Source organism: Clinocottus analis, unplaced genomic scaffold (assembly GCF_023055335.1).
Source record: "Clinocottus analis isolate CAN_PGR_092001 unplaced genomic scaffold, fCliAna1.0.p SCAF_58, whole genome shotgun sequence".
In the NCBI taxonomy this organism is placed as follows: Eukaryota; Metazoa; Chordata; class Actinopteri; order Perciformes; family Cottidae; genus Clinocottus; species Clinocottus analis.
Genome location: NW_027176216.1, coordinates 27,501 through 44,628, shown reverse-complemented (window position 1 = coordinate 44,628; position 17,128 = coordinate 27,501). Strand labels below are relative to the sequence as shown.

General features: G+C 46.9%; 5 protein-coding genes across 9 annotated transcripts in view; 2 read left to right on the top strand and 3 right to left on the bottom strand.

The window, feature by feature from the left end:
- Positions 1–463: 463 nt before the first annotated feature.
- dytn (dystrotelin) lies at positions 464–5,401 on the top strand. Its single transcript, XM_068601996.1, is given in 14 exon segments — positions 464–566; positions 649–853; positions 984–1,069; positions 1,157–1,248; positions 1,311–1,382; positions 1,456–1,619; positions 1,714–1,825; positions 2,858–2,991; positions 3,054–3,183; positions 3,282–3,334; positions 3,527–3,668; positions 3,966–4,538; positions 4,581–4,977; positions 5,154–5,401. Coding segments are annotated over 14 exon segments (2,352 nt in total). The 3' UTR covers positions 5,243–5,401.
- On the bottom strand, positions 5,235–9,580 carry zdbf2 (zinc finger, DBF-type containing 2). Of its 5 annotated transcripts, XM_068602034.1 has the most exons (11): positions 9,075–9,580; positions 8,761–8,859; positions 8,641–8,672; positions 8,519–8,549; positions 8,131–8,227; positions 7,895–8,052; positions 7,358–7,814; positions 7,185–7,289; positions 6,773–7,110; positions 6,464–6,611; positions 5,235–6,390 (listed from the first exon to the last, which is right to left on the bottom strand). In XM_068602034.1, exons 3-11 carry the CDS (start codon positions 8,657–8,659, stop codon positions 5,557–5,559), a joined length of 2,187 nt encoding a protein of 728 aa, XP_068458135.1. In that variant the 5' UTR covers positions 8,660–8,672; positions 8,761–8,859; positions 9,075–9,580; the 3' UTR covers positions 5,235–5,556. The 5 variants fall into 5 exon arrangements, with proteins under 5 accessions (XP_068458135.1, XP_068458134.1, XP_068458131.1 ...); XM_068602033.1 differs by having other exon boundaries at positions 8,641–8,859; XM_068602030.1 differs by having other exon boundaries at positions 5,236–6,390; positions 8,519–8,672.
- A 255-nt stretch (positions 9,581–9,835) lies between these two features.
- eef1b2 (eukaryotic translation elongation factor 1 beta 2) lies at positions 9,836–12,108 on the bottom strand. The gene is made up of 7 exons (XM_068602029.1): positions 11,952–12,108; positions 11,255–11,377; positions 11,041–11,176; positions 10,895–10,961; positions 10,581–10,706; positions 10,204–10,271; positions 9,836–9,952 (listed from the first exon to the last, which is right to left on the bottom strand). The coding sequence occupies exons 1-7, from the start codon at positions 12,029–12,031 to the stop codon at positions 9,866–9,868; spliced, it is 687 nt and encodes a 228-aa protein (XP_068458130.1). The 5' UTR covers positions 12,032–12,108; the 3' UTR covers positions 9,836–9,865.
- A 272-nt stretch (positions 12,109–12,380) lies between these two features.
- Positions 12,381–17,128, top strand: part of arl11 (ADP-ribosylation factor-like 11) — a 6,105-nt gene continuing 1,357 nt past the window's right edge. Inside the window, exons 1-5 of the mRNA XM_068602036.1 lie at positions 12,381–12,651; positions 12,727–12,792; positions 13,001–13,116; positions 13,485–13,662; positions 13,740–15,078. Coding sequence (XP_068458137.1) covers positions 12,619–12,651; positions 12,727–12,792; positions 13,001–13,116; positions 13,485–13,662; positions 13,740–13,868 — 522 coding nt within the window. The 5' untranslated portion in view covers positions 12,381–12,618 and the 3' untranslated portion in view covers positions 13,869–15,078. The remainder of the gene's footprint in view (positions 12,652–12,726; positions 12,793–13,000; positions 13,117–13,484; positions 13,663–13,739; positions 15,079–17,128) is intronic.
- Positions 14,560–17,128, bottom strand: part of ebpl (EBP like) — a 4,062-nt gene continuing 1,493 nt past the window's right edge. The window contains exons 3-4 of the mRNA XM_068602035.1: positions 16,911–17,049; positions 14,560–15,066 (exon numbers count right to left, since the gene is read on the bottom strand). Coding sequence (XP_068458136.1) covers positions 14,820–15,066; positions 16,911–17,049 — 386 coding nt within the window. The 3' untranslated portion in view covers positions 14,560–14,819. The remainder of the gene's footprint in view (positions 15,067–16,910; positions 17,050–17,128) is intronic.

Sequence of the window (17,128 nt, the reverse complement as noted above, 5' to 3'; positions counted from 1 at the left end):
AGGTGAGAAGCTGTGATGATAAATGAAACCTTCATCCATAATTCATCAGCTTCACTTTGTGTCTCTAACAGAAGAAGAGTTTGTTTTTAGACTCCGAACAACTGAAGGTGAGTTTGTTTCTATTGAAGTACATCTACTGAATGTTTCTGTTGAAGTACATCTACTGAATGTTTCTATTGAAGTACATCTACTGACTGTTTCTATTGAAGTACATCTACTCAATGTTTCTACTGAAGTACATCTACTCAATGTTTCTATTGATAGACTGAAGGCATGTTGTTTAATCTCTAGTATTGTCTTGTACTGACTAGTATTCTTCAGTATTCAGTTTATTTCCTAACGATTCATCATGTTATTTTTTCAGGTGAACTCATCATGGATCTGGACAGCATCGGTAAACTCTCTCTACTGTGTTCTATTGTGATTTTGTGGTCAAGCAAAAAGCTGATTAGTTGTTGACTACATGTTTATCTATGTGTTGTTTCCGTCAAAAGGATTGAATGAGATCCGTTCGTCCGTCTACAGAGTCGCCATGAAGCTTCTGTCGCTGCAGAGACTCAGTCACAGTGAGTACACGGTCGTATACTACAGGTATTATGTATTATACTACTGTATTACACGACACACAATGTGTGTGTTTTTCCCCAGTGGACGTGGTATCTTTTCGACACATCACGGCAGCCCTACACTCAGGGGGCGGTGCTAAGCGGCAGCAGGAAGTAGGGTTGAACAGAGAGGAAGTGACCCAGACTCTAAACAGGATGTTCCACAGCGTGTCACAGGAAGTGCCAGGTCATGTGACTGTGGAAGCTCCAGAGGAGATCTGCAGTCTGATGTTCAGGCTCAACGACCGGTCAGACTGTATATTCTATTATTATTTAATATGTATCTATAATATACTATACTGTAATTATATCAAAATAACATGTGTGTTTAAGTTATCTTTATACTTATATATATATATAACATTACATCTCTTCCAGGAGTCAGTCTGGTTTTATATCCACTGCTTCGCTTCAAACTTCTCTCATCGCTCTGTCAGCTGAAACTCTGCTGGTTAAATACAGAGGTGAGAACCTGTCTGTCTGTCTGTCCCTCTGTCTGTCTGTCATTCAGAATGTTTCTTCCTGCAGAATAAAAGTCTGATGTTTTGCAGCTCTGGTGAGTGTTGCAGGGACCAGTTCAGGATCCAGTTCAGGATCCGTCAGCAGGTCCCGACTCAGGTCTTTGCTGCAGGACCTCAGCCAGGTAAAACCTGCACATACTACATTTCCCAGCATGCCTTTCTCCCCTGACCGCCGTGTGTTCAGGTCCCTGTGGCGGTGCAGGAGGGCGGCGTGTTCGGCGGCGTGGACGATGCAGTGAGGTCGTGTTTCAGCGGGGTGAGAACACTACAGTAACGGCTGCACTGATTGTTGGTCGTCGTGGAGACGCATTGCCTGTTTTTGTTCATAGGTGTCGACCTCGACCGCCGGAGAAGAACACGTGTTGTCATGGCTGCAGAGCGAGCCCCGCCTGTTGCAGTGGTTACCCACTTTGTATCGCCTGTCTGTCAGTCAGAACGTCAGTCACGCCATCCGCTGCCACACCTGCAAGACCCGCCCCATCACCGGACTCAGGTGAGCCAGCACCGTCCAATCAGAGCGGCTCTTTCACAGGTAAATCATAATGAAATGAAAGCAGGTGTGTATTATGTCAGGTGTGTGTGTTCAGGTATCGCTGTATGAAGTGTGTCAACGTTCACTTGTGTCAGAGCTGCTTCCTGATGGACAAACAGACCAGGAAACACAGACCTCACCATCCAGTACTCGAGTTCTGCACACAGGTAACAACACACAGGTAACAACACACTAACAACTCGCAGGTAACAACACGCAGGTAACAACTCACAGGTCACAACTCACAGGTAACAACTCACAGGTAACAACACACTAACAAGTCACAGGTAACAACATGCAGGTAACAACACACAGGTAACAACACACTAACAACTCACAGGTAACAACTCACAGGTAACAACACACAGGTAACAACACACAGGTAACAACACACAGGTAACAACATACTAACAACTCACAGGTAACAACACACAGGTAACAACACACTAACAAGTCACAGGTAACAACATGCAGGCAACAACACACAGGTAACAACACACTAACAACTCACAGGTAACAACACACAGGTAACAACACACTAACAAGTCACAGGTAACAACACGCAGGTAACAACACACAGGTAACAACACACTAACAACTCACAGGTAACAACATGCAGGTAACAACACACAGGTAACAACACACATGTAACAACACACAGGTAACAACATACTAACAACTCACAGGTAACAACTCACAGGTAATAACACACAGGTAACAACACACAGGTAACAACACACTAACAAGTCACAGGTAACAACATGCAGGTAACAACACACAGGTAACAACACACTAACAACTCACAGGTAACGACATGCAGGTAACAACTCACAGGTAATAACACACAGGTAACAACTCACAGGTAACAACTCACAGGTAACAACTCACAGGTAACAACTTACACAGGTAACAACTTACACAGGTAACAAAAGGTAGACAGACAGGTACAAGAGTTAAGAGGTGTATTTTTTATTTTTTTTCCTGTAGCCAAAATTTAATATTTTTGGGAAAGCCTGAGATGACAGATAGACAGGTACAGACAGGTAACAGATCAGATAGACAGGTACAGACAGGTAACACAGGTAGACAGGTAGACAGGTCACACAGGTAGACAGACTGGTACAGACGGGTCGACAGACAGTGAACACAGGTATTACAGGTATAGAGACCAGGTGTCTAACCGTCAGTGTGTTTGTCAGCCCACCTGGAGGGAGTCTCTGTCCTCGTTGGTGCACAGCGCTCGACTTGCCCTGTTGCCACGGCATTCCACTCAGGGGCGGGCCTACAGTAGGGGGGTCCTGATGTGGGCGGAGCCTCAGGACAGGTGAGACAGGTGTGAGTTCAAACTTCCACATCCCCTTTTAGGACCTCTTTTAATAAGCTTTTGTTCCTCAGGGCTCCGCCCACCTCTGATGCCTCAACACCATTGGCTGCCTCAGCTGTCAGTCACCATCCCTCTGATGACCAACCTCCTCCCTGCTCGTCTTCATCCAAAGCTCTGCAGACTGATGAATGGACTCAGCAGGTGACCTCTGATGACCTCCCTGTGGGGTGAAGAGCATACTCATGATATCTGTTAATTCTGTAATAACAATAACAATAATCCTGCGTTGTGTTGTTTAGCTGAAGGTGTCCGTTCTGCTGACGGAAGTCAGAAACCTGCAGAGAGACAAATGGTGGGAACCAGAAAGAAACTCCTCCTTCTTGTTCTTCTTCTCCTTCTTTTACTTGTTCTTCTTCATGTTCTCCTTTTTCTTCTTCTTGTCCTCCTTCTTGTTCTTCTTCTCCTTCTTTTAGTTGTTCTTCTTCTTGTTCCCCTGTTTCTTCTTGTTCTTTACTTGTTGTTCTTCTTCTTTGTTGGTCTTTAGGCTGATGGAGCAGGAACTGCAGGTGTGGAGGCTCACCGTCCAATCAGAGCAGAGCATCCTGGAGGATAGGTGCTCTGAGATGGAGATTACCATGGAAACATTGAGAGAACACAACTTATGTTTGCAGCACTCACTCACACAGGTAACTACACACAAGTAGACTCACACAGGTAGACTCACACAGGTAGACCCACACAGGTAACTACACACAGGTAACTACACACAGGTAGATACACACAGATAACTACACACAGTTAGACACACACATGTAACTACACAAAGGTAGACTCACACACATAAATACACACAGGTAACTACACACATGTAACTACACACATAAATACACACAGGTAGATACACACACGTAACTACACTCATAAATACACACAGGTAGATGTCGTCCGTCGTACCTTTTGAGTTGATCTTTTTCTTTCTTCAGACTCTGAACAAGATAGAGGTTCAACACGCTAACTACACGCCACCTAACAGAGACGAGGAGGACGAAGAGGATGACCAGAATGAAGAGGATGAGGAGGACAAGGAGGAGGATGAGGAGGATGAAGAGGCTGAAGAGGACAGGGAAGGCAGGCATGATGAGGACAGAAAGGACAAGGAAGATGAGCAGGATAGGGAGGATGAGGAGGATACGGAGGACAAGGAGGATGAGAAGGATAGGAAGGACAAGGAGGATGAGGAGGATAGGGAGGACAAGGAGGATGAGGAGGATACGGAGGACAAGGAGGATGAGAAGGATAGGGAGGACAAGGAGGATGAGGAGGATAGGGAGGACAAGGAGGATGAGGAGGATAGGGAGGACGAGGAGGATGAGGAGGATACGGAGGACAAGGAGGATGAGAAGGATAGGGAGGACAAGGAGGATGAGGAGGATAGGGAGGACAAGGAGGATGAGGAGGATACGGAGGACAAGGAGGATGAGAAGGATAGGAAGGGCAAGGAGGATGAGGAGGATAGGGAGGATGAGGAGGATGAGGAGTATAGGGAGGACAAGGAGGACAAGGAGGATGAGGAGGATAGGGAGGACAAGGAGGATGAGGAGGATAGGGAGGACAAGGAGGATGAGGAGGATAGGGAGGACAAGGAGGATGAGGAGGATAGGGAGGACAAGGAGGATAGGGAGGACAAGGAGGATAGGGGGGACAGGAAGGACAAGTGGACGGAGAAAGAACCACAAACTCCATTTCCCACAATGCACCAGAACCCTGCTGTGTCACATGACATCCACTATGCAGAGGATAGTGCAGGTGACTGGCTGCTCTGCTGTCCAGTAGGACAACAGGCAGGAGCTGAGGGGGCGGGGCCACAGGAAGAGGAAACCTGTCTGTCTGAAGCAGAGGATTGTGGGACGTGTAGTCCAGAGGAGCTACTGCAGGAGACCGTAGAGAGACTGAAGACAGGGATGCAGACAGACAGGTGGAGAGAAAGACTGACAGGTAACACATTTATAAATGTGTAACGACAAGATCATAAAAATCTTTTACATTTATATTTTACATGTTTTAAATTAACTACAGAACGTGTATTCACTTTATGATAAAGCAATAATATGAATAATAATATTTGGATTTATTTTTGACCTAATAATTATTTCAACATTCCCGGTGTCCAGGTGAGGGGGCGGAGCTTCTGCTGGTAGCAGCCCAGGTGGGAGGCTGGATACACCACCTGGTGGACGCTGTGAGAACTGACACACACTGATGACTACCAGGTTGTAAAAGATGTTTATTCAACATGAACTTTTTGATCTTGAAAGAAACAGCAGATGTAAATGTGTAAAGATATAAAACAAACAGTACCTGACAGGTGTGTTTAGTGTTACAGAAATATACATTATAATAAAACCATTTCATCAAATTCCCCTTTTAGTTGTGCATTTTTATATCATCATGATTTATTACAATTTAAAGTAAAAAAATATATAAATCATAATTAAAAGTAAAATAAAAGGCTAATATTGATTTGATTCTAATTTATATCAATGAACTCCAGCAGTGGTTAAATAAATGAGGTCGCTACCTAGACAGGTGTCCTGCTGCCTCTGCCCCCCTCCGGTAGCTCCGCCCCCTCCCATAGCCCCGTCCCTGACGGGCCCTCCCCCGGCCTGTAGAGCCGGGGACTTTACTGCCGGGTCCTGCCCGACGTAGACCTCCTCTCCTGGGCTGGGAGCGGGCGGCTTGAGAACTGGTACTTCTCTCAAAGGGAGGGGGGCGTGTCCTGTAGCTCCTCCCCCGTGCTGACCTGCTATGAGGGGGCGGGCCCTGAGCTGTCCTGCCCCGCCTCCTGACAATCTTTTCCGAGTCCCTATTGAGCGTGCTCAAAAGGAAACCTTTGGCGCGGCTAACGGTCGTGTCTGATGACATCTGACCTTTGACCCCCGGCGGCCGGTCGGCATTCAGGTCCAGACTCAGACTTCTAAACAGCTGACGGACGCAGGGGGGCGGGCTGGAGGGGGCGGAGCCTCTAGGTGGGTTCTTCAGGACGCGGTTGCTTCCGGGGTCGTAGAACCTGACGGGAAACTGCTTGTATTTGACCTTTAACACCTGCGCATCCAACGGACGCCGCTTCTTTCTGCAGCGTTTGAGGGCGGAGCCTGGTGCAGGTGTGCGAGTGGGGGCAGGGCCTGAGGGGGGGCAGAGCAGGTAGACCAGAGAGGTGCGCGGCTGCACAGGTGTGACAATGTTGGAGTACGCCGGAGGAAGGCAACGCCACGTCTGCGCCTTAGGGGTCCTATCTGCTGCCTCCCGATTGGCTGAAGCGACGTTAGTGGGCGTGGTCTCCGAAGCTGGTTCACGAACAGCTGGGACGACCAATCGGATCGTCTGCGTGCTGTGGCTGACTTTGACCACCTAAAGGAACCAACAGGTGAAGAAGGCGTTAACTTACGGCAAAAACTGACAGAAAGTTGTCCGTCAAACACACCTGACACCTGGACGCCACTTTGAAGGCCCGCCTCTTTCTCCTCCTCCTGACGTATGCTGAGTCAGCCTCATCATGGTCCATCAGGATACCTGCTGGCTTTGCCTCCTTGTTCTCACCTCGCCCTTTGTTTTGGTTCCTCCTACCGTACCTGACCCCATTGAAAAAGAAAAGGTTTATCAAACAGAACATGAGTACAGATGAGTCAGTAACACACCTAGACTGTAGTCTGTATACTACTCTGTGTACAGGTAAGTCAGTACACAACTCTGTGTACAGGTGAGTCAGTAACACCTGTATAGATGTACTCACCTGGCCAGAGACTCTGAGTCGAAGTAGCAGGTGAACCTCCCCCTTCTGAACTGTCGGACCAGGTGTTCCACCTTCCCCTGGTCCTCCTGTTCTATCTGGGTCCAGGTTTTGCCCCTGAAGGATTCTGGGATGTGTTCCGGAGCTGGCAAGACCTCCTCGATCGGCAAAGTCCAGAAGCCCTGGTCCGGCCCGGCCCGGCCCCCTGTGCGCTGCTCGCCGTGGAGGGCGGAGTCTAGCTGGTAAGAGTACACCTGGTCCTGCAGGTCCACCTGAAGGTCCATCAGACCACTCAGGTCCCGCCCCCCTACCGGGCTCATCTGGACAGGTGTTGGTCCTCTCTGTAAAGAACCAAGAGAACTTTAGGTAACCTGTCCCACCGGACCCTCACTGCTCCAGTGTGGACCACGGGTACCTGGACAGGTGAGTCCCAGTCATCACTCTGGGTTTCCGTGGAGCCGGAGAGGCTGAAGTGAAGGCTCTCTGGAGAGGAGTTGCCACGACGACACACCTTGACCACCTGAACACAAACATGGGATTCACTTTGAGGATCAGCTGAAGACCTGAAACAGACTGACGCACACCAACCTCCTCGATGGTCCGGTCCAAAGAGTCGCTGTGAGCCCAGGAAGACCAGGTACCAGGCTGTGTGCGGGGACCCGAGTCTGGACTCTTGTGGGGCGGTGATGAGGTTGAGGTGCTGGTTTTCCTCCTGTTGGTCTTCCTGTGGGCCTTCCTGTGGACTGAGGGCGGGGCCTGATGGTACAGGGGCGGGGCCTGTACATGTAATGACAGCGTGTTCCCTGTTCCGTCTTCCTGCTCTCTGATTGGCTCAGACAGCGTAGCCTGACTTCCCTCTCCTGATTGGCTGTGTGTGCGGGCGTCTTCTTTTTGATTGGCCGGTTGGCAGGACGCGTCGTCAGAGCTAGACAGGTGTTTGTGGTTGCCCAGCGACTGCCTATTGTCGTCACAGAAACGGAGTTTGTCAAGCTCCGCCCTTGGCAACAGAGGGCCGGAGACTGATGGGAGGTCAGCGTGAGACGGCCTGACGGAAACAAACACGCCCAAAATAAGATGAGATTACACACCTGACAGGTACCACACAGGTGTGTTTGTTTTAGTCACCTGAGGTCATTGTAGCGGTGGGGGTGGTGCTGCAGAACATCCTGCAGGAAGCGCTCCAGCAGAGTTAGCTTAGTTCCGCTGTTGGAGGAGGAGGAGACGGTGCTGGAGCCTCGGGAGGACGCCCGGACAGAATCCAGGTGCCTGAGACTAGACAAATGCTGAGAGAAGACGGTATGATGTCATTACTTCTGAATGGACTGCTCCGGTCACATGACTGCAGCTCAGGTTCAGCGCACCTGGTCCAGGTGTCTGTAGAGGACTCTGCAGTATCCACAGTAACCCTGTCTGCTGGGTGCACACCGGGACGGACCCGGCTGAGGCTCCACACACATCCTGTCAGACAGAGAGAGGTCCGGATGATGTGCGTGACCTCCAGACCAGCAGGGGGCAGTCACACAGGCCTACTGATCTTTACTGAGCGGTTTGTTCTTCCACTTAGAAACTCTATTGCAACATTCATTTAGTAAAGGTTATATAAATATATTAATCTATTTAGTTAAAACTGCAGCTTCCATTTGGACCTTCAAACACCTGCAGTGCAAAGCATTGTGGGTCAGAACATCCTAGTATATTTTCTGGTTGTCAAGTATCAGAGCACAATGTGATCAACAATGAAACACTCACCTGCTGGTGGACTCTGTCTTCCTCTGGTCACCTGAGACACACACACACACACACACACACACACACACAGTGTCGTGAGTGGCATTAATAACACAATAACTTGGCGTGTGTTTAAGGTTTACCTTCATCACAGTCTGACATCCTGACTGGAAATCTGAAACACATTTATTGGATATTAATATTTAGTATTATGAGTTATGATCAGCATTAATTATGCTAATGATGAGGTAATGATGTGTCACATGAAGGCAGTGCAGTCAGTGAGTCATCCATCCAATCGGAGTGCTCCATGCTGTAACCACGGCTAGCCAGGTGAGAGTTTCAGGTAGCAAGTCCATGAGCTGAAGTATAAAATATAAGGTCACCAATAATATTACTATCAATACATTGATTTAAATAATGATTTAAAAAAATTCTCCTTGGAGATTAATAAAGTACTTTTCATTCATTATTTATAGATATATACTCTATTAAAGTTACTTATCAATGATTAAGAACAGAGCCAACATATTATACAAAAACATTTATAGAAGACATTGTTATTTATAATAAATACCATGAATGTTCCCAATGGACGTTGTTTCAGCGCCTGTGACGTTGACCAATCAGAGCGCGGCATACGATCCACCTCGAGCTTTGATTGGCTGCCTGCGTGGAGCTCGCTAGCTGCAGTTTAAACCTGGTTCACTAACCAAGTTTATACCCGCTATGTTAACCCGAGTTTGGGCTCAGTTTATACCCGCTATGTTAACCCGCGTTTAGACCCAGTTTATACCCGCTTTGTTACCGCTTGAGTTAAACCCACGAACCCAGTTTAGACCCGGGCCCATATTAAACATGGTGAGGCGTGCTGTCAGACAGCTAGCTGTTAGCCGAGCTACAGCGCAGCTGATTGGCCGGTTCGACTGAGGGATGTAGACAATCACTAACACACCAGAATTCTTCCAGCAGCTGTTGGTTTGTTTACCTTCGCAGATCGAAGGGTTTTACCGTCGCGCACTGTTCCGCCGCTGTGTTTGGTTTCCGGTCTGACTCTTCTTCTGCAGCATCATTACAGGCAGAATGCCTCACGGCAGCCCGACGGTGCTGCCCCCATCAGGCCAGAAGGAGCACGGCAGTCAGGTGTTGAGTACGTATACAACAGCGTGACGTCAGGCACGCGTCACTTTTAATTACAACTAATACTTCATATATTTATAATTGAATGTGTTGTGCTGAAGCAATTTATACTATCATTACATTAAGTTTATTTATGCAATAATAGCAGCCATTTAAATGAACCCACAGTAGCTCCTCCCCTTCATGAACAGACTCAGGTTGGTTGAAGTGTTTTTATTGACATTGTGTTCAGATCTTGTTGAAAGCTGCGACGTCCATAGACTGAACGAAGTCCTCAAAGACTGAGATGTGTTCCTCCAGGAGGTCTGTGCCCACCTGACAGAGAGAGACAGGTGTTAGACGGCTGAGCGGCCCAGGTGTCAGACGGCTGAGCGGCCCAGGTGTCAGACGGCTGAGCGGCCCAGGTGTCAGACAGGACAAGATGTCAACAGACGGCGCCAGATGTCAACAGACGGCGCCAGATGTCAACAGACGGCGCCAGATGTCAACCGACGGCGCCAGATGTCAACCGACGGCGCCAGATGTCAACAGACGGCGCCAGATGTCAACAGACAGGTGAGCTTTACCTTGTCGTCTTCCACCACACAGCCGATCTGCAACTTCTTGATGCCGTAGCCGACGGGGACCAGTTTAGCTGCAGGACAGGAAGCACTTTATTATAATGATAATCAATATGTCATTGATCAATAACGGATCAGTGGCTCTGCAGGTTTCAGATCGTTCTGTGACATCACACATTCAGTTGAAAGATGGTGAGTTTGATCATCATCAAGTCTGCAGAGGCTTTCTGATTAGTTATTGATCATTGATAGTGTAATGCAGTAGTAGACCGTATAGGATAATGCAGTACTAGTGCAGTATAGTATAATGCACAACTAGAACAGCATTAGACAGTACAGGATAGTATTATGCAGTACGAGACGGTATTCGGCAGTACTCTTACACTGTCCCCAGACCAGCCCGTCCATCTGGATGCTGCGTACACACTCCTCCAGCTTGGCCATGTCCGTCTCGTCGTCCCACGGCTTGACGTCCAACAGGATAGACGACTTAGCGATAAGGGTGGGTTCTGAGGGAGAGGGAGGAGTCAGTTACCATTGAAACTAGTCTGGACGCGCAACCCCAGAAGCCCCGGAAGCTCTCAGGTAACAAGCTGTGCATCAGGCAGTCAGACGAAAGATGGTAATTGTTGATCATCATGAAGAGCAGATGGTGATTACTACTGTGGTCAATGCCATAATCAATACGGGCACCTACTCTTTGACTTCCTGGCGGTGTACTCGGCGAGGCGCTGCTCCTTCAGCCGGGCGGCCTCTGCGTCCTCCTGCAGGACACAACACAGGGCCCGGTTAACACGCGCAAGGTCAGCTGTCGGGTCACGTGACGTCACTGCCATGTCACACCTCCTCATCCTCTGAGCCGAACAGGTCGATGTCATCGTCGTCATCATCGTCCTTGGCGGCGGGGGCGGAGCCTGAGGTGGCGTCGGCCACACCTGCGGGGCCGTACTGCCCCAGAGGCTTCTTCACACCTGGGAGGCTGACAGGAGGAGGCTGAGTCAGACACTGTGTGTACACACACACACACACACACACACACACAGACACACACACACACCTGCTTCTCTGGCTCTGGTAAGACTTGAGGTGGTTGTACCAGCGGAGGGCGTGGCACAGATCAGATGTGGGCGGAGCTGAGATTGCTTCAAAGACAGCCACATCTGCCTGAGATGGGACATACCTGTAAATATAAAATATATACATTTAATATAGAGTTTATTGGTGAATCAACTTGTTTCTACAGTAGCCCCGAGAGGACAAACCACTACGCGAGCCTCATATCACGTGACAAGAGTTCTGAACCAGTTAACCACAATAAGTAAATTATAATGAGTGACTAAACTAACGGATAAATGAACTTAATGTGAACATAAGTAAACTGATAATTAACTTAAATAAACTGGCAAAGGAAAGTCACGTGACCAACACGTAGCATTAGTTAGCACCATGTGGCTCAATGCTAACACTTCAGCTACTTCACATAAAAAAAACACCAACAATGAACTCAAACGCTACTGTAGCTCCTCCGTTATCAGTCCCGTCTCTTCCAGAAGGACCCGCGGACATGTAGACCATAAAGTCCGTTTAATTTGTCACATTTTCGGCTTCAAAGGCCGCTCGCAGACAGCTAATGCTTGCAGACAGTTTAACGTTAACAGCGCGGATCCAAGATGGCGGCCGACCGGCAGCTCCTCTCTCAGTTTCTACTGGTTCTACTGGTTCTACCGTGTTCTACTGGGTTCTAGCGGACTGACCCCTCGATGTAGCTGCGCTCCGACAGGAAGCTGTTAAGCACTTTCAGTCCGGAGGCCGATTTCAAGTCACCGAAGCCCATGATGGCGGTGAGAATCCGGGGAGGAGGAAGGAAGGAGCCGTGGAGGAGCGAGAGAAGGAGGGAGGAGGCGGGAAGAGCCTACTTTATACCCGAAGACAGACTCCTCCTCAGCGGACACAGCTCCTCCCCCTCCCCGCCGAACCTGGAGGAACATTACTGCTTCTCATTGCATATATATATATATATATATATATATATATATATATATATATATATATATATATATATATATATATATATATATATATATATATAAATTAAAAAAAACACTTGTTATGTGAGTGTTGTGAATGTTAATTATCACAGAACTCAAACGGTTTAAGTTTATTCAACACAAGAGAATAAACTTCTTCTTTGTGTTTAATGTGAGTTATAAACGGCCTCAGTGACTCCGCCCCCTCTGATGCAAATATGTAGTCAGACCTGATAACCTGCTCTCATGAGAAGCTCTGCTATTGGCCGACGGTCCGACTGAACCTGAACACACCTGAGAGGTGAGACAGGTGAGTTTCAGTCAGCGAAGAAGAAGAAGAAGAAGAAGAAGAAGAAGAAGAAGAAGAAGAAGAAGAAGAAGAAGAAGAAGAGTGATGGGTCAGACTCGTAGCTCCACGTCTCCTCAGGTGAGTCACTCTTTAATCACCTGACCCACACAGCTGACCAGTGAAGGAACCAGAACTCTGTGTTTGTGGGTTCAGGTTGTCCTGGTGGGCTTGGACTCGGCGGGAAAGTCGACTCTACTGGCCAGACTGCTGACGGGACAGGTGAGTCTCTACAGGTAGATCCTGCATGTCTACCAGCGGTCCTGTAACATTTACCTAAAACCCATCAAGGCAAACGCAGAGTAAACTGAGGTGCACTGTCATTTACACCTGAACACTTTGCATATCGCTGCCTGCAGATGAGTATAAATTAAGTTAGAGTCCAGGTGTGACATCAGAGTCCAGGTGTGACTATATGTGTGACCTTCAGGTGATGGAGACGTCTCCCACCGTTGGCTTCAACGTGGGAACTCTGGATCTGGACAAGAAGACGTCTCTGACTGTTTGGGACGTCGGAGGACAGAAGAGCATGAGAGCCAACTGGAGGTAAACAAGACTATTTCCTGCTCTCTGTCTGCAGGTACTACCTGGAATGCTCTGGTGTGCTAATCCCTGCTCTCTGTCCGCAGGTACTACCTGGAGGACTGTAAGGCGCCTGTGTTCTAATCCCTGCTCTCTGTCCGCAGGTACTACCTGGAGGACTGTAAGGCGCTGGTGTTCTAATCCCTGCTCTCTGTCCGCAGGTACTACCTGGATGACTGTAAGGCGCTGGTGTTCTAATCCCTGCTCTCTGTCTGCAGGTACTACCTGGATGACTGTAAGGCGCTGGTGTTCTAATCCCTGCTCTCTGTCTGCAGGTACGACCTGGATGACTGTAAGGCGCTGGTGTTCTAATCCCTGCTCTCTGTCTGCAGGTACTACCTGGACGACTGTAAGGCGCTGGTGTTCGTGGTGGACAGTAGTGATCCAGGTCGACTGCCGGAGGCCCAGAAGATCTTGAGGAAGGTCCTGAATGAGGAGAAGCTACGAGGAGTTCCTCTGATGGTCCTGGCCAACAAGAAGGACCTGCCCAGCTCCTTGACCATCCGGGAGGTAGGAACCAGTTCACCTCACAGCAAACCAGTTCACCTCACAAAAAACAAACTCCTCCTCCTCCTCTTCCTCCTCAGATCTCCACTCAGCTGGCCCTCCCCTCTCTAGAGGACCGGTTGTGGGAGATTCAGGCGTGCAGCGCTCTAAAGGGACTCGGCCTCCAGCAGGCCTTCATTTCCATCAGCAAGCTCATCAAGAAGACATGAGGAAGAGGAGAAGGAAGAGGACAAGGAGGATGAAATGTGTTTGTTAGATCATCAAAAATAAGGTTCTCTATAAATTCATATTCATATTTAACCACTGCGACCCCAAACATGGGGCAGGACTCTTCATCAGGAGGTCTTCCTCACTCTCCAAGTCCTCTCATACATCATACCAGAGCCATGTTTACAACTAAATTCAACCATAAATATTAACATAAACCATAAATATGAATCGAGAGGACTCGAAAGTGACTCGAGAAAAATCCCCAAGTTATGGAAACATACATCTTCACATTGCTAGCTTGATGCTACACATGATTAGCACCTTTCTGGAATGCTAACGGTCTACAGGATCCACCAATACCATTAAGACCTCAAGATATCAACATGAAATATGACTTACGTATGGATAAATAATACTTGGTATGTATTGTACTTATGGATAAATAATACTTGGTATGTATTGTACTTATGGATAAATAATACTTGATATGTATTGTACTTATGGATAAATAATACTTGGTATGTATTGTACTTATTGTCAGCGGACGTAAACCTACGGTACACGAAATCTGCACTAAAATAATTACTACAAATATTTAACTTCATTTAATCAAAGTCAATTTTGCAGAGATGCTGTTAAAATATGGTGATATTTAATAGTGGAAAGAAAAGGACGAGGAGATATTCTGTACTTAATAAACCAGTTTAATCAATGAGTCAATCAATGTCAGGTATTGATTAATATGTTCCCTCAAGAAGTTCTCAACATGAAGGAAGACAAAGGTCATCACAAGGATGAACACTTTATTAATACATCAATAATATTCATTGATTGGTGACAAAACATCAAAATTGTTCATTGATTGCTCTTAAGAGATCAATAATGTTGATTGATTGTAAAAGATCAATAATGTTGATTAATTGGTGATCAGTTCCCATTTGAAGAGGAGTCTACATCTTTTTCTTGTTTCCGTCACCGTCTGGCCCGAGTCTTTGCAGTGTCCTCAGGGAGAACCAGGACTGGACCAGCAGCAGAACCGGGACCAGAACCCAGACCCCGTTGAAGAAGACCAGGTAGACCCACAGGTAAAGCCAGCTGGATGTGTCCAGGTGAGGACTGCCCAGCAGCCAATCGGGACAGAACGTCATCCAGCCTCCGTACAGCTCGCACACGCTCAGAGAGACCTGCAGGAAGTGTCTGCAAGCACAGGTGTAGTATTACCTGAAGTACTACCTGAAGGATGACCTGTAGTAATGACCTGATGTACTACCTGAAGTAATTACCTTGTGTCTACTGCCCAGTGTCAGATGTCCTATTTATTTCCTTATGTTCCCTGTTTGTTTTCTTATGTTCCCCGTTTGTTTTCTGTTTGTTTCCTGTTTGTGTCCTATGTGTTTCCTGTTTGTGTCCTGTGTGTTTCCTGTTTGTGTCCTATGTGTTTCCTGTTTGTTTCCTGTGTGTTTCCTGTTTGTGTCCTGTGTGTTTCCTGTTTGTGTCCTGTGTGTTTCCTGTTTGTGTCCTATGTGTTTCCTGTTTGTTTCCTGTGTGTTTCCTGTTTGTTTCCTGTGTCATTCCTGTTTGTTTCATGTGTGTTTCCTGTTTGTGTCCTGTGTGTTTCCTGTTTGTGTCCTGTGTGTTTCCTGTTTGTGTCCTGTTTGTGTCCTGTGTGTTTCCTGTTTGTGTCCTGTTTGTGTCCTGTGTGTTTCCTGTTTGTGTCCTGTGTGTTTCCTGTTTGTGTCCTGTGTGTTTCCTGTTTGTGTCCTGTGTGTTTCCTGTTTGTGTCCTATGTGTTTCCTGTTTGTTTCCTGTGTGTTTCCTGTTTGTGTCCTGTGTGTTTCCTGTTTGTTTCCTGTGTCATTCCTGTTTGTTTCATGTGTGTTTCCTGTTTGTGTCCTGTGTGTTTCCTGTTTGTGTCCTATGTGTTTCCTGTGTGTTTCCTGTTTGTGTCCTGTTTGTGTCCTGTTTGTGTCCTGTGTGTTTCCTGTTTGTGTCCTGTTTGTGTCCTGTTTGTGTCCTGTGTGTTTCCTGTTTGTGTCCTGTGTGTTTCCTGTTTGTGTCCTATGTGTTTCCTGTTTGTTTCCTGTGTGTTTCCTGTTTGTGTCCTGTGTGTTTCCTGTTTGTTTCCTGTGTCATTCCTGTTTGTTTCATGTGTGTTTCCTGTTTGTGTCCTGTGTGTTTCCTGTTTGTGTCCTATGTGTTTCCTGTGTGTTTCCTGTTTGTTTCCTGTTTGTGTCCTGTTTGTGTCCTGTGTGTTTCCTGTTTGTGTCCTATGTGTTTCCTGTGTGTTTCCTGTTTGTGTCCTGTGTGTTTCCTGTTTGTTTCCTGTGTGATTCCTGTTTGTTTCACGTGTGTTTCCTGTTTGTTTACTGTTTGTTTTCCTGTGTGTTTATTGTTTGTTTCTTGAGTGATTACTCTTTGTTTCCTGTGTGTTTCCTGAGTGTTTACTCTTAGTTTCCTGTGTGTTTCCTGAGTGTTTACTCTTTGTTTCTTGTGTGTTTCCTGTTTGTTTCCTGTGTGTTTCCTGTGTGTTTCCTGTGTGTTTACTGTGTGTTTCCTGTGTGTTTTCTGTTTGTTTCCTGTTTGTTTCCTGTGTGTTTCCTGTGTATTTACTGTGTGTTTCCTGTTTGTTTCCTGTGTGTTTACTGTTTGTTTCCCGTGTGTTTCCTGTGTGTTTCTTGTTTGTTTCCTGTGTGTTTCCTGTTTGTTTCCTGTGTATTTACTGTGTGTTTTCTGTTTGTTTCCTGTGTGTTTACTGTTTGTTTCCTGTGTGTTTCCTGTGTGTTTCTTGTGTGTTTCCTGTTTGTTTCCTGTGTGTTTACTGTTTGTTTCCTGTGTGTTTACTGTGTGTTTCCTGTTTGTTTACTGTGTGTTTCCTGTTTGTTTCCTGTGTGTTTCCTGTTTGTTTCCTGTGTGTTTATTGTTTGTTTCCTGAGTGTTTACTCTTTGTTTCCTGAGTGTTTACTCTTTGTTTTTTTTAAGTTTTTGTTTAATAAATTGATTCTAACTTAGAGTCCAGTCTGTAGTACATGTTGAAATATTACCTGTAATATTTGTCCTTCAGTACTGCATGTATCAGTAGTAACCCGAGTAGAGAGTCGATGACAACAGTCAGAATTTCTATCGAGACAATCGTCGGATCAGAAATCAACCAACGACGATCAGCTTTACTGTACTCCTTCCCTACAGACAGACAGACAGGTGTAGGGAGACAGACAGGTGTAGGGAGACGGACAGGTGTAGGGAGACGGACAGGTGAATA

What these genes read in the sequence shown, in the direction of transcription:
- zdbf2 (XM_068602030.1), bottom strand. Translation starts at nt 8,809, where the DNA reads ATGGAGCACTCCGATTGGATGGATGACTCACTGACTGCACTGCCTTCA. An exon ending in TCTACAGACACCTGGACCAG is followed by an intron (nt 8,053 to 8,130) that starts GTGCGCTGAACC and finishes GTCTTCTCTCAG; the next exon opens with CATTTGTCTAGTCTCAGGCA. An exon ending in GACTCAGAGTCTCTGGCCAG is followed by an intron (nt 6,612 to 6,772) that starts GTGAGTACATCT and finishes CAATGGGGTCAG; the next exon opens with GTACGGTAGGAGGAACCAAA.
- eef1b2 (XM_068602029.1), bottom strand. Translation starts at nt 12,031, where the DNA reads ATGGGCTTCGGTGACTTGAAATCGGCCTCCGGACTGAAAGTGCTTAAC. An exon ending in CACCGCCAGGAAGTCAAAGA is followed by an intron (nt 10,707 to 10,894) that starts GTAGGTGCCCGT and finishes CCTCTCCCTCAG; the next exon opens with AACCCACCCTTATCGCTAAG. An exon ending in CGGGCTGGTCTGGGGACAGT is followed by an intron (nt 10,272 to 10,580) that starts GTAAGAGTACTG and finishes CCTGTCCTGCAG; the next exon opens with CTAAACTGGTCCCCGTCGGC.